We start from the raw sequence: 16,145 nt of genomic DNA on the forward strand, positions 1-16,145 counted from the left end.
TAACAAACAGCATCCCAGCATCTAAATTCTTTACAGAGTATTTTGGTTTGTTTAACATTCGTTACTACATGATTCCTTATGTGTTCCATCTGGATGACTTGAGTATTAATTTATAATGTAGGAAAAAATAGATAATTGAAAAGTGTGAATGAGAAGGTGCATCCAAACTTTTGACTGGTACTGTAGATTTAAACGTTTAACGGTTTTGGATAACAACAAGAAATGTAATATGATTTTTTTTATATAGAAAAAACCCAGATGATTAATAATGACTAATGATTACCAATTTAACCAACAATAGATTATGTACTATACTTAAGTAATTAGAGCTGGAGATAAATAATTTGATTAAACTATACAATGTGAACAAAAGTATTGGGACATACCTCTTAATTACTGAATTAGTGAAATAGATTTTTATTTAAATCTATTGCCACAATTAATGTATAAAATCCAGCCATGCAGTCTGACTGTAAGATAGTCACTGAACTCCGCTGTGGTATTGTAATAGGTCGGAACCACTGCAACAAGCGAGTTGGTGAAATTTCAAGAAAAGTTACAGAACAGGGTCTGAACAGTGTTGAAGAGCATAGTGCAGAAAAGGGCCCAGACCTGCTGTTAGAACTGCAAAGAGGGGGCAACTCCACATTAATGATTATAGATTAAGTATGTGCAGCTCTAAAACTCATGTATGTATAATGGATAGGTGTCCCAGTACTTTTGTACATATGGTGTGTCTGCATTTTATTTTTTTTTACTTGAATTATAAACATAAAAAACGTTTTTATTTTTAATAAAATCCAAGTTGGTTTAGTTGCTATTTCCATAACAGTCCAAGTGATGTAACATTCCTTACACCTGTGAGTTTTATTAACAGAGTTATAAAATTAATCTGAGGGAAAGTGAGAGTTCAGACCTGGTCCAGGTCATTCCTCAGCGCTATCTTGCTGGTGACGAGCTCGTGAGCGAGGTCATCATTCTCCTGCTCCAAACGCATGCTGGCTTCCTGTAGACGTCGATTTTCTCTCTGGAGAAACACACACACACACACACAATCAGTGTGTTATTGTCAGTGTTTTACGATTATATGTAAAATAAGCGCCGCATAAACACACACACAGACTCTGTGCCCCTGATTAAACTCACTGGTCCATGGTCAAGCAGTAAAGCCACAGTAACACATGTAGAGAACTTAGACTTAACCCACAAACTACAGCAATAGGAGACAACCCAGAACAGAACTGTCCATCCAAAACAGTGACTGTTAACTAGTGACTACTAAAATGAGATTAAGATGAAAATAAAGAAATAAATATAAATAAATATAGTCTGTGTGTTTCACTCAACCGTGGCTAGCAGTTAGCTTCTTATGCCTTAGTGGAAATATGGAAATCTAAGCTTGCTGTAAATAACCGAAAGCGCTTTACTAACCCAGATAAACAGTTTTCAGGAGAGATGATGCGCCTTATAATCCGGTGTGAAAAATACAGTTTGTTATGTTTTAAATTGTTTTCATTATGATAAATCTATGAAACACTGTCTGAACTGGACACATTTACCGGTATCTTGTCCATAACATGACCTGGCAGACCTGTGATTTACTTGTGTTTGTATATATTGACATTTCTTTGATAAGTGGAACGTTCTTGACCATCAACCAGTGAGTTTAAAAGGCTACAACAATGAGAAAAAAGTACTGACTGGGCAAAGCTGGCTGAACTGGCTTTGCAAAGCAACAAATCAAACAAATGAATAAAAAGACAAATTCTCACATCTGCATAAATGAACCATGAACCATGTCTTGCCTGTAAGAGATGAGCCTGTAAATAACTGATTTAACTCCAACTGCCTGCTATCACCTCTTTTGATAACTATAGTAAATGTTAACTGATCCTTTTTATAAATCTATAAACTCTACACTCTCTTATAGTATGTATCTCTCTGATCTCTCAGACAGTGCAGTTGCATCACACAGCTGTTAACTCCTCTCCCTCGCTTCAGCTCCCAGGATCATACTGTAAAATAAACAGGTTATGAACGCTGAACACCTCACAGGGTCAGTCAGTGAGAAGTGCAGGAAGTGTTGTAGTGCAAACACAAGCAGCAGCAGATTACTGAGCAGCCTCAGCGGTAGCGGACATGCCTGAAAGCAGCTCTAGGTTGTGATGCATACAGAGGAAGGAGCTGGTAGCACTTTTTCTTTGAAATGATAAAAATAAGACTACGATAAACACCAGGGTTCTATTTCAAGTATCTGGGTGGCTCTGCTGCAGACTGTGTGTATGCAGTGTATATACATATACTGTGAGCTGCAGCACAGCCACCCAAGCAGATGGAACAGGATATTGTGGTGAATTTTTACATCCATTCATTTATCCATCAATCCATCTTCCTATTCACTCATTCAGAGTTGTTGTGGGTTTAGAGCCTATTAGTAACCACTGGGCATAAAGAAGGCACGGTGTGCCAGTTAATATGTAATACAGTGGTATGAAAAAGTTTGGACACCCCTGATCGTTTCATGATTTTTCTTTATAAATCATATGTTGTTGAGATCAGCAATTTCAGTTAAATATATCATATAGGAGATGAGCACAGTAATACTTGAGAAGTAAAATTAAGTTTATAGGATTTATAGAATGTGTGCAATAGTTTCTTTAAATAAAATTAGCCAGGTGCATAAAATTGGGTACACTTGTCATTTCATTAATTTAAATATCTTTAGCACCAATTATTGAAACACAAAATTTGTTTGGCAAACTCATTGACCCTTGACCTACATACAATCCAATTATGAGAAAGGGTTAAGGTGGTTCATCTGCTATATGATATATTTAACTAAAATCGCTGATCTGAAAATCATTAACATTATCAGGGGTGCCCAAACTTTTTCATACTACTGTATATTGTCACGGTCATCTTTTAGCAAAATTTATTTTTTGCCCAAATCATCTACTCATTTTACCTGTGGTAAAATCCCCTACACCCTCAGCTGACCAGATCATTTGATGTCAAAAGCATGACTTACGCTAATTTATTATAACTAAATACAATTAATATGTGACTTAGGCAACTATTAAACATCCTATCAATAAATATGCCATAGTTGTTCAGTCATAAAGTTTTATTCGAGTTTTCTCAATAAAACTAATTTTAGTCAGGGGGGCGCCGAGTGGTCCAGCGGTCTAAAGCGCTGCCACTATGAGCGGGAGGTCGCAGGTTCGAACCCCAGCTCATGCAGCTTTGCCATCAGAGAGAGCAAAATTGGCCCTACCCATCTACCCTCCGGGTGGGTAGATGGCGCTCTCTCCCCACATCACTCCCACGGTGATGTCTGCAGCACAGGGCGTCTGTGAGCTGATGTAATGGAACCGAGTCACTGCGCTTTCCCACAAGTGCGCTGTGATGCTGCTTGGCAATGCTGCATCTGCAGCAGCTCGAAAAGAAGCGGTGGCTGACTTCACATGTTTCAGAGGAATTAATCTTCACCTTCCTGGTGTGTTGGGGCATCACTAGTGGTAGGGGGAGTCCTAGTGAGTGGTTTGGGTAAATGGCTGTGTAAATTAGGGAGAAAAAAAAACTAATAAAATAATAATTTTAATCAGCAAAATAGCGAAGTAGCAATGCAAGTAGCTAGCTACTGTAAATATCAGTTAGTTAGTTCATTTCCTTTTTTAAATTTTGTCTGTTCTAATAAAAAAATATTAAATACTGATAAACATATTGTGTACTGTATGTTCAATGATGTTTGATATTGACCATATTGTCCACCATCAGTTCAGCTCCGCCTCTGAACAGGCTGGCCTGTGGTGTCTCCTCTATCTAAAGTAAAGAAGAAGAGGCGTTTGTGGGACAGGCTCTCCACACCCTCTAACTGCTCTCACATGATACACACACTGCTGGACCTTCTGCTTAACGGGAAGAGGAAAAGTGGTCATCTGATTCCCATTTCCAGCCCCTCCAGCCGGCTATACCACAGAGAGCTTCCTACACGGCGGACGCTGGTCACTGTCACATGGACATTAACAGCAACTGTCAGAGCGACATAGCGGCAGTGTGAGAGAGTTAGAGCAGAGATGCAGGCAGACATGCAGCTGAATTAATCGCCGGAGAGAGAAGGAGAGAGAGAGAGAGAGAGAGAGAGAGAAAGAGAGGAACACTCGGTTTAGGATTGTTTTTTTCTTACCTTCTACCGCTGAAGTCTATCAGTGTGACCACTCTACACAGCCACTAGCACTAGAGAACACACCTCGTCCTGCAGAAAGCACCGCGGCTTCCTCTCCGCCCACTAACACACCATTGGTTAAGTAGAGTGAGCGAGTGGTGCTCATTGGGTGAAACAGGGTGAGTGAGTAAAGCTCATTGGTTAAACGAGAGATTGCTGCAGGAGGTAAACAGGAAGTCACGGCACGGAAACCACGGAAAGTTCAGCCTGCGTCCCAAAGTAAACAGTCTCCTCTGATTGTTACAGAGATCTGCCAGACTCACAAAGCTTAAAAAATGCATGAACACTCTTCTCTGTTACAGTTAAACCAATTAAACCTGATTTTTATTATTACAACACATTAAAAAATTATAAAACTTAACATTAGCATTCACACACAGAACAGGGACCCATGCCAAAAATAGTTTAAATATAACAAACTATTAAAGCAAGTAACGAATACCCACCAAAGCATACATGCTTTTACAAACAAAGATAATTCTATAAAAAATATATTTTAGATTTGTTTTAAACAATTATAATAAAAAAATCCACATCGTTTCACAATCATAGTACAAACACAAATGTTGTAAACATAGTCTGAAATGGTGTCTGATTAATTCAGCTCTCCCATAATAGCTGCCTTTGAAACTATATCTTATTCTTGTAGCTTAATAGTGAAAAATATTCGTCAAAACATAAAAATAAATTATTAAAATCAATTAAATTAAAACAAAGCTGTCAGTATCATCACACAATCCTTCGAGCAAAACTAACACAAGTCAGTAAAGATGAATAAGGAAATCATTTCCAGATCTCAAAGTTTTATAAACCAACAACAAACGGGACATGTCTGACCTCCGTCCCAAAAACAAAAAGCTTGAGTAAGTGTCCCTCTTTTGAGAACATGCTCCGTGACATGCAGCCTGCTGTGCTCGCCGCAGATCTCTACACGGTCTGGAACTGGGATAGGATGAAAGTGAAGGCAGGAGATGAGGATGAGGGTGAAGTATGAAGGAGAGGAGGATGTATAGATTAAAGCTTAAACATCTTGCCTACCTGATATCTGTCTATGGGGTCCTCCTGCTGGAGCTGGCTCTCTCGGAGTGTGTGGTACTCCTTCTCAAACTTCTTCAGCTTCTTAGTCGGCACCTGAGGAGAGAAGATGGGAAGGTGTGTGTTAAAATACAGCTTGTTAAGTTTGTACTAAACAGTTGCGATGCGGGTTTATAATGAATGAACACTGCTGAGTAGTTTGCCTCCAATCTGGCCTGACTGGATCTCTGTAGGTGAAGGTAAAGGTGACTGATATCAGGGAAATAAACAAACACTGCTTTCTGAAAAGCAAACACCTCTTTACTTTAAGCAACACTCCAACTATAACATACACTATATGTCCAGCACTGAGCTGTGGAGCTGTATAACTGTGTTCTCTCGAATGATAGTTGGCAATTTGGGCATGAGGTGGGGTGTTGATCATCTAACATCCTGACTTTCCTCACCATCTTGCCACTGAATGCAATCAAATCCCCACAGCAATGCCCTAAAATGTAGTAAAAACCTTCCTTGGACAGCAGAGACACATTAGGCGCACTTAAAATCCTTTGATTTTACCAAAAATGGTCAGTGTGCCTTATAATCCAGTGCATCTTATACATAAATTCTACCACTCCACTGAAGTACAGCGTAATAAAAGAGTTTTAGTTTAGTTCTCCAGCACCGAGACTGGAGCAGCATTAGCATTAGCTGCTACACGCGCTAAGCACTAGCTCCTTCGCCGTTCAGAGGTGAGTATTATTGGGCTACAGCCTGCTGCTAACCCCGACTAGCACTGGAGCAGCATTAGCATTAGCTGCTACATGCGCTAAGCACTAGCGCTTCACCGTTTAGAGGCGAGTATTATTGTAGCCCGTGTGTGTTTACCATGTTTAAACAAGCTATGTGGAACAAACCACTAGCTGATAGTGCCCTGGCTAACCAGAACACTAATACTAACGCCAATACTGCTAAAACAAATTATGCTTATCTGATTTTGCACTTGTCTTTTATATTGGGGAAAAAAAGAGACACAGAGTTTCTTACTAAAGAATTTAGAATGCAGAGACATGCAGAGAAGTAAAATTTTGCCTTTTTTGTGCAGTTTTGATGTTTAATTTTATTGCAGTAACTTTTATACATGTAGTTGTTATTTTCAGTTTCTTAAAATAACGCTCTTAAATTGACTTTGCCTAAATATGCATGTTTAAATTTGTTTTTGAAGGATATCTTTGAAAAATAAATGAGTTTGGTTTGCATTCTATAAAAGTGGGTCGTGACCTAATGATCATAAGAAAATGTGGGTTCCGGGAGATACCACTGTTTGCTTATGGAGAGAGCGGATTTACAGAATTAACTTTTCCACTTTTCCTCTTCGCCAAATAAACTGAACTTTAACCCAGATTTCTACTGACCTTTCCGAAGTTCAGACAATCCTTCTTCTTTTCTACATAACCAGCAGATCACGGAGATGTCATGCTGGTGGTTTTAAACTAATGGCTAATCTGCAGAAGTGCTGGTGATAAAGCACATCTCTAATGCAGTAATAAACGCAGTAAAGCGTGATGTACAACAGCCTTAAGGTGAATGAAGAGCGAATTGCTTATCATCTGAAAGCAACCACTGGGAGGCTCAGTGGCTGAGTGTGTTGCTATGACAGCAAGGGCTGTGCTGGTTTGTGTACTGGTGTTGCTATAGTATTCAGCAGGAGAGGAGCATGCTTACTGGAGCGGGTCTGAGTGACAGCCCAGTGGGAGGATAGAACATTCAGAAATCCTATTTTACCTACAATACTGCTGATAAAGCCAAAAATTGCTTACAACTCAAATACAATGTTATTCTGTAATCACAGAAAAAAAACAAATATAGTCAGTCAGCACCAAGCCTTCGTTTAACTGAAATTAACTTTTTATAACAATAAAATAACACCAAATAATCATGACATCAGTGGTCAGTAAGTGCCCACCAGTAATTAACTCTATATAAACACTAAAATAACCCCAAACAATGACGTCAGTGATAATGTGAGTTTCTGAAATTAACTCAAAATAACACTTAACACCAAATATTCATGACGTCACTGGTCAGTAAGTGTCTGCTAATATTAAACTCTATATAACACTAAATTAACCCCCCAAAAATCATGACGTCAGTGGTCAATAAGTGTCTACATGTAATTAACTCTACACAATCAATCTCACATTACAACACACAGTTCTTAATGGAAACAAAAGTATTTTTACTGCATCAACTACAAAAAAAAGAAAAGATTGTAGCAGCTTCACTGTTGTTGTTGTAGACAAATTTCCACTGTACCATAGTGAACGTGTGTCCTACAGTCTTTTTAAACTGAAGGGAGGGTCTGATCCCAGTTGGGGGCTACTGGTTGGTTAATGAGAGCTCTTGGGAAATCTCTCACCTGCTCAGTGTTTGTATGGTGGCTCTGCTGTGGGTGACAAGACTGAACAACACTTCAGAGCTCAACGGCCTTCGCAGAAAATCCCAACAACGCTTTCGTAACAGTGACAAGGCCAGAAGCTGCAGGTGTGTGTGTGTGGCAGTGTAACACACCCATATGCAAAAAGTCAGCTCTGAAAAATATTCAGTGCCCGTCCTGACCTACTGTCCAAACACACTGGGCCTGAGCACGGCTGAGTAACACGATACAGCGAGGGGGTCTTTCATCGAGAGAAATGGCACAAGAGAAATGAGATCAGGAAAAAAGAGAAAGAAAGAAAAAGAGAGAAGAAAAATGTGGCTAAGAAAGTATGAAGGCCTTTAGTTTAGTTTATCACTTAAAAAAATCTGAGAGAGAAATGAGGGAAAAAGAAAAATGTGTGAGCATGAAAGAGAAAACCTCAAGAAAGAGAGAAGGAAAGAGAAAGTAAGAGAGAGAGGGTGAGAAAAAAAAGAATACAGAGAAGAATGAAACAGCAACAAGTAAGAGAGAAACAAAGCATGTAAGAAAACATGTGAGAAACAAGAACAAATAGAAAGAAACAGTAAGTCAGAGCTAAAAAGAGGAGGAAGAAGGAAACATGCAGAGAGAAAAACAAAGAAAACAGAGACAAGAAAGGATGGAAAAAGTGAGTAAGGAAAGTAAGACAGAGGAGGGTAAAAGAAAAGGATCTGACTGTGGCTTAAGGGTGGAGATACACATCATTATTAGATTAATAATCAGAATACTGAGCAAACTTGCAAGTTTTGACCATAATCTGCAGAGACCACCCCATATAATATAATGTAATGAAATGATCAGTAGTATTAGCTATTAGATTCACATGGAGCTGAATCGCTGCTAACCTTACTAACCTAAGCCTAACAGGACCGTAATCTAGAACAAACATTAATCTAAGCCTAAAACTGAACTCTACTAACCTTACTATCTAAAACCTAGTACCTCCAAAATGGCCTTTAGTGGAAGTAAATGTGAAATTATTTTATTTCAAGGGATTTTGGAGAATTTCTATTTGTCCATTCATCATGGAATTCTTAGACAATATAAAGAGCAACAGTCAGATTCAAAGTATACTGGGATATTTCAACACTTTACTCACTGACATTGTCATGCTCATTGTGGATTTAACTAAGTAAATGATGTGGGTTTAATGCTGCAGTTGGTCAGGTCTAGTTTTAGCAACAGTATGTGTTAAAAGAATTACCTGAATATACTAAATATAGACCAGGTTATTCCATCAATTAATTTTTCTTCCCTAATATGATTCCCATATTCCAAGATGATAATGTCAGGATTAATGGGGCTGGAATTGTGAAAGAGTGATTCAGGCAGCATAAGATCATCATTTTCACACATGGATTGTGATTGTTCACCACAGAGTCCAGACCTTGAGCTCATTGAGAATCTTTGGGATGTGCTGGAGAAGGATTTGTGCAGCGATCAGATTCTACCATCATCAGTGCTGCTGCAAGATCTTGGTGTAAAATTAATGCAACACTGGATTAAAATAAATCTTGTGACACTGCAGACACTTATTGAAACAATGCCACAGTGAATGATGCCACAATCAAAGCTCGGTCCAAGGCGGTCCAATGAAATAGAAGAGTGTGTGACCGTTTTTTGGTGGCAACTTTTTTTGGCCATGCAGTGTATCTGGTATACGCACACGCACATGCGAACACACAAATAATGTCTTCTTTGAGTCGAGACTAAACTTGTAACTAAGTTAATATGGAAGCCTCCTAACTTAATTTCATTACAAGATGTTCCAGTGAGAGCAGATTCATCACACTGTAACAGACAGAGCGTGCTGAGAAAGTGAGCACTGAGGAACAGTGTGCTGAAAACGAGTGCAGGAACGGAGAGTGCACTGAGGAACTGCTCTAATCTCCAGAACACAGATACAGACATAGCTAGAGATACACATGTCTGAGTAGCAAAAACAGCCAATACAACATCACTCTCCAGCAGTGAAACGAGCGAAACTGTGTTCTCTAGAATAATGGTGCTCCATCCAGTACCCCTAATTTCAGCAGAAACAGTGAATGAACAGGTCACCCAGTACTTTAACCAAACATGTTGTACATTGTACATTTACAATCATAGAATTCACAATAAATGCATGGAATGTTACTGGATCTGCCATCAAACTCCAGCCCTACAACAAAATCTGCAGGAAAGTTCAAGCTGCATGGGGATTATACCAATAAGGGATTATCGCAGAACGCCATTAGGAACCTCTACATCTCCATGCTGAGATGTCTGGCTTGTTGCATTAGACATGCATTACACATGTATCTCAAGAAATATTGTTTGATCATTTGTTGTTCCTGGTAACCTTTATCTTTCTAACTATTGTTTTTAGTGTATAATACATTCCAATACATTATAATAAATTCCTACTACCTGCATGTTATTAGTGTTTAGAGCCAGTATTTATCCATATCACAGCCCATATACCATGTCAACATGCTATAACAGGAAGTCTCACTTTTTTTTAGTCCTAAGGTGCAAAACCAGCCTGTTCTAAATCTACTCATTTACATACAGTAGTCTATTCACTCTATAGCAGTTTAGCCCCTCCCATTCACACTAAACTTATACGATGTCTTTCAACTTGGACTGGTTTTAAATGAAGCAGCAAATCAGAACAGATATTATTGACACCGTAAAACATTAAAGAAACAAGCTGTTTAAATGAAAGCGATAAACAATGTTCGGGCAATAAAATGGTCATGAAGAATCAATTTAACTATTGGGTTATATGGCTCATAATTTATAATTTTTTCTACATACATTCAGACAGGGAGCAATGTTAAAACAGAGCAGAGCAAGGGGGAAATAAATACATATATAAATAAATATATAAATATTATATAGATACCTAAAAACACAATATAAAAATTGTAAAACAGGAAACCAAGTATTTCTACCATTTAACTTAGTATTGCAAAAAAATAAAAAGGGTACTTTCGTGAAATGTTTGTACGCACTTTATATAAGCAACCCATTTTAACCGAGACATGAGAGATTTTAGTTTATCGACAAAAAGCAATGAAACATGGAAAAAAAAAATCCATAATTTCTACACTATATATAGTATATATGGTTGGGGAAATCTATCCAACTGTTTATCAATGGAAGTTTCTCAATGGAAGGACACTTGCACCTTGTTATATTCTTTTAAAAAGCACATATAAAAACTTCAATCCCTGACCCTATTCCATCCAATTCCCACAGAAACGATATTTTAGTGTTATATATCTATCAATTCATTATTAGTCCAACCAGAAATATTTTATAATGGAATATTCCCAAATTAAATGGCAATGTTTGACAATTTGATTCCACTTAAGGGTCCCTACAATTTGAAAGAAAGAAAGAAATTGAAACAGTGTACAACAGTGTGCCAGAATGATCTCAGTTCTCTCTGTAACGGCTGAATTAGAAAATGTTTCACTTTCTTTTAGCGTAAAACGTGACCAGTTTACCAGTAACCACAATCACCCTCCATTAAAAATGGGGAAAAAAGGCAAAATGAGTTAAAAACAATAAATGTGGTTATTGTAACTTCTATAAGCTTCTATCAACTTCTATCAACTAAGCCTCATACAACAACACATGAGTCTGCAGAGAGCTTAGTCAATCAATCAGCGAATACCAGTGAACACAAAACCAGAGCACTACTACAAAGATGATAAGGACGCTTTCTCTAGGCAGTGTGTGTGTGTGTGGTTGTGTGTAATGGTGTGTTTGTGTGAATGTATGTGTGTAAATACATACCGCTGGCTTGGGTCTGGAATCTGCCACCAGACTGGCGAAGATATCCTCCTCACTGATCTGGTTGATAACGTGGGCATCATAGGCCACCGTGATAGACACTTCCTCCATCATCTTTCCAGAGTGTGTGTATGTGTGTTTCTCTGTGTGTGTATGTGTACAGGGTCCAGAGCACACGTGTATGTGTATGTGTGCGCGCGCCAGGAAGAGAGTGAGTGTGATAGACTGACTGTGTGTGAAAGAGAGAGAGAGAGAGAGAGAGAGAGAGAGAGAGAGAGAGCGAGAGAGAGAGGAGGGAACAGGAGTCTCTGACAAGTCTGACACTTCCTCCTACAGCCACACCCCCAGCCCTCAGGAGGCGGGAGAATGCACGCACGCACACACACACACACACACACACACACACACACACACACACACACACACACTTGTGAGTCTTGCACACAGAGATGGCTCCTGCTTCTCTCTACCTTCTCAGGTAGGCAGTGGGTTGTGGAAGTGGAGCAGGAGGATCACGTGTCTGTGTGAAATCCTCCAGTGAGCACACACAAACACCCCTTTACCTCTCCCTCTCTCGCTATCGTTTTCTCTGTCATTAAGTAAAAAAAGAAAAAAAAAGAAAAGAGCAGGTTCCTTGATCTGTTTACACAGAGGTCACATTCATCCCTCACTCCACTAATACACCGATACACTCCGTCACACTGGTTACCACCTCCTACCAGGGGGGGTTAGCCAGAAATTAGAGGGGAGAACTACAATATAGAGGAGAGAAAGAAAGAGAGATTATAAGGAGGAGAAAGAAAAGAGAGGGCTAGGGTAACAATGAACAATGAGGGAAGCTAGCAAGAGAGCGAGAGACATAAGGAGAACAGAAAAAAATAAGGAAGAATAAAAGACAGATAAAAAGATGGATAAATAATAAGAAACACAATTTTAGAGAGAGGGACAGATGGACAGATAGATAAATAGACATACAGATGGATGGTGAATGGATAGATAAATGGATAGATAGATAGGCAAACAGAAAGATGGATAGACAGACCTATGATAAATGGATGATAAGACTTATGATTAGAATGACAGACAGCTAGATAGATAGATAGACAGACAGCTAGATAGATAGATAGACTTGCAGAGAGAAAGATGGACAGACAGTCATACGATAAAATGGATAATAAGACTGATGACTAAATGGACAGACAGACAGCTGGTTAGGTAGACAGGCAGAGACAAAGATGGACAGACAGACATACAATAAAATGGATGATAAAACTGATGATTAGAATGACAGACATACAGCTATCTAGATAAAAAAAAAGCAGAGAGAAAGATGGACAGACAGACAGACATATGATAAACTGAATGATGGATGATAAGATTGATGATTAGATGGACAGATGGACAGCTAGCTAGATAGACAGGCAGAAAAAAAAGATGCACAGACATACGAAAACAGATTGATTAGATGGACAGACAGACAGTAAGACAGACATCTAGCAAGATACACAGGCAGAAGGATGGATAATTAGACTAAGAGCTAGACAGTGAGACAGATAAAAAGGACAAAGACTAGGATGGAGAGACAGACAGTAACAAAAAAATTAACAGACAGATTATTAAGATGGACAGACAGTAAGACGGACAGATGTACAGTGAGATAAAGTAGAAAAGAGGAGAAAACGAGAAGAATCAAAGCGAGTAACAGAATAGAAGAAGAGAATATGCAAGGAAGAAAGAGAGAGGGAAGTGTAGCCCCGGTCAGATCACAGTGACTCAGTGCTTCTGCTGCATGCCTGTCCCTCAGTACACGTGTACACACACACACACACACACACACACACACACACACACACACACACACACACTTTTTCAAACTTTTCCTACTGTCTCAGTCTCTCGGCCGCTTTGTCCCCTGTCCTCACTGTATTCCTCAAAATAGTCCTGACCTGCCTCCTCACTCCTCATTCACTCTTCCAGCAAGCGTCCGAACTCAACTTCCCACAATCCTCAGAGCACCACCAAGGCTGCTGTGGAGTCTGCTGTGGAGTCAGGGTTGTCTCCTCCACTCCTCAAGAGCTCCCGTAAGCCACACGCTGCTCTGAAGCTCTGGAACCGAGGCTGTGAAATTGAAATTCCTGGTCTAATCCAGAGAGGCAGGCGAGTCAGATGGTTGGAGGAGGAGGAAGCAGGTGCCTGAGGAATTCCTGAGCGTTGTAAGCTGATTAGCCTCCGAGCCCAGCTTTTTTTTTTTTTTAAATATGTTTAAATTTTGAAAGAGTGAGTACGTAGCCTCCTCAGCCTGGCCTCCAGCTTCTCTGAGGAGGCTTTGCTCATGATGGGCGTGGGGGGTCTGGCTAAAGCCTCTGGGGAGGTACTGAGTTAAGCAGCTCTGATATGAAGATACATGGCAATATTTCCTGCACACACACATATGGCTCTATTCTATTGCAGATTTAGAAGCAGATCTTGAAGTGGATGTGCTCACACAGCAGAGCTAAAAGAAGAAACAAACGAAGTAATAAAAATACTCCAAAGGATGAGCAGAAAACAAAGCAGCTGATCAGTCTTCAAGCTGATGTGCCACCTCAAAGAACAAGGAGAGATAGTAGAGCTGCTCACATCTCATCAAAACCTCACCTCTCCTCAAGCCATATCTCTCTTCTAAGCTCATGACGTCTCCTCAAAACTCATCATACCCCCTTAAACCTCACACCTCACATGTCCACATTTTTCACATTTCCTGAAACCTCCCAATCTCCTCAAACCTCAAATCTTACAAACTATGTCACAGCTTTAACCTGTCACCTCAAGCCTCCTCGTGTCTCATTAAACCTCCAACCTCATACTGCCTTAAAGGGCCACTAAATCCCTTGATTTTAGCTGACTCCACCCTCAGCTCAAATTTAAAAAAGGCAAAAAAAAAAAAACAAAAAAAAAAAACGTGAGGCGGAGTTTGGAAGGGGCACTGGGTGATGTATGGGTTTAGGGGCAGGGCAGGAGGGAGAGCTGATTGGCTGAGCTGCAGCGAGACGCAATTTACAATTATCCAACCCACGCATTAGGACTCCAAAAGGGTGAAGACTAGCACATGTCTCCTGTGATGAGGGAGAAGAGCAACACCTACCCCACGAAGGGGGCAAAGCTAATTGTGCTCTCTCAGGGCTCTGGCAGCTGATGGCAAGCTACATGAGCCCACTGGACCACTGGGAGCCCTATAAATGCATATTGTGATGGTCAGGAAATGTTTAAAAATGTAAAATTTCTATCAGTACTAGTATATTTCATTACTTCAAAGGAACACATTTCAGATATTAATGGAAATATATAATATGGTTTAGGGTTAAGTGGCTCAAACCTCTTTAAACCTCACATTTTCTCTAACCTCAGTCTCTCATTTTCAATTACTTTCTCCAGACTGACCTGCAGACCCGTCACTTTAATATGTTGACAGAGATGGATCAGGGAGTGATGCCATTCTGCAGAGACCAAAACACATACGTGTGCACACTCGCACACACTTATACACACCACTGTGTTGCAGCAATGACAGTGCAAAATTCATTTAATCCACTGTCAAGGTCAGAAACCCAGTACAGAAAGTGTTCTGTATCAGAGTTAGAAACTAGATTTGTTCAGAAGGACACTGTGTGCCAAATAGAGTGCCAATCCATATCTGGGCACACAGTCATACATACATATACACTCAGACACACTTACATACATATCACACACATACACACACCAGATTAAATTAGAGTATTACATTATCTGGTAATTCTTTTTTTTTTTTTTTTTTTTTTTAGAGTATCCAAAAAGAACAATGAGGTAACAAAAGAAAGAGAAAGAGGGAGTAGAGTATACATAGAAAGATAGAAATTAATATAAGTGTGAGTGTACTGAGAATAAGAGTGAGAAATGTAGAAAGAGAGATAGAGTGAGAAGCACAGGAAATTAGAGAACGGCGATATTCAAGAGATGTGTGTGATAGAGGAATAGAGAGTATAAGAAGTGAGTTGGAAAAATTATGATGTGAAAAAGTATGGAAAAAGTACTGAACAAAGCAACAGTGGAAGTAAAGGGGAGATTAGAGAGAATATTAACTGAGACATAATATTGTAAGAGAGCTATTTGGAGGATGCAACTGATGTATCACCACAAACCCTGTACCCTGTACCTCGACTGCATTCCAGTTTTTGGATCGCAGCTACCACGGCTACTGTATGTATTGGTGTGTCTCGGAGAAGTCAAAGTCCAGGTTCAAATAAACGACAGAATAAAGAGCTCTACAATAGGACTGGTAGAACAATGGGACATAAAAAAAACAATACAAATGTAACTAATCAGCAGCGCCAGAAAAATAATACTCTGTGTAATTCTGTTCTGCTGATTAATTTTGAGCAGGTAAATTAAATCACTGCACTCATTTTCACCATGTTCACAAGGTGTCCCCACTTTTCTCCATTTTACATTCCTGCACAGGTTCCTAAACACTGTGCCCACTTAGGAGTGTACTGAGCCTCGAGCAACCACTACTCTCTGGCTGGTTCATAGGTTGTTGTCCCCTGGAGCAGATTTACGAGGTACTGACCATAGCATACTGTACTGGGAATAACCTGCCCAATATATTGTTCTGATGCTCAGTGCTTAGGTGGCATTGGAACCAGATTA

At 39.6% G+C, this 16,145-nt stretch overlaps 1 protein-coding gene across 4 annotated transcripts in view; it reads right to left on the bottom strand.

Moving 5' to 3' along the window:
* The window catches only part of rabgap1l (RAB GTPase activating protein 1-like), a 152,653-nt gene that overhangs the window by 6,821 nt on the left and 129,687 nt on the right, over nucleotides 1–16,145 (bottom strand). For 2 of the 4 annotated variants that reach the window (XM_007252655.4, XM_049466009.1), the window contains exons 20-21: nucleotides 5,264–5,356; nucleotides 917–1,027 (exon numbers count right to left, since the gene is read on the bottom strand). In XM_007252655.4, coding sequence (XP_007252717.3) covers nucleotides 917–1,027; nucleotides 5,264–5,356 — 204 coding nt within the window. Of the gene's footprint in view, nucleotides 1–916; nucleotides 1,028–4,186; nucleotides 5,168–5,263; nucleotides 5,357–11,480; nucleotides 11,858–16,145 lie in introns of those variants that run through there. The other 2 variants (XM_007252657.4, XM_007252656.4) reach the window with 2 other exon arrangements.

Source organism: Astyanax mexicanus, chromosome 16, assembly GCF_023375975.1.
Source record: "Astyanax mexicanus isolate ESR-SI-001 chromosome 16, AstMex3_surface, whole genome shotgun sequence".
In the NCBI taxonomy this organism is placed as follows: domain Eukaryota; kingdom Metazoa; phylum Chordata; class Actinopteri; order Characiformes; family Acestrorhamphidae; genus Astyanax; species Astyanax mexicanus.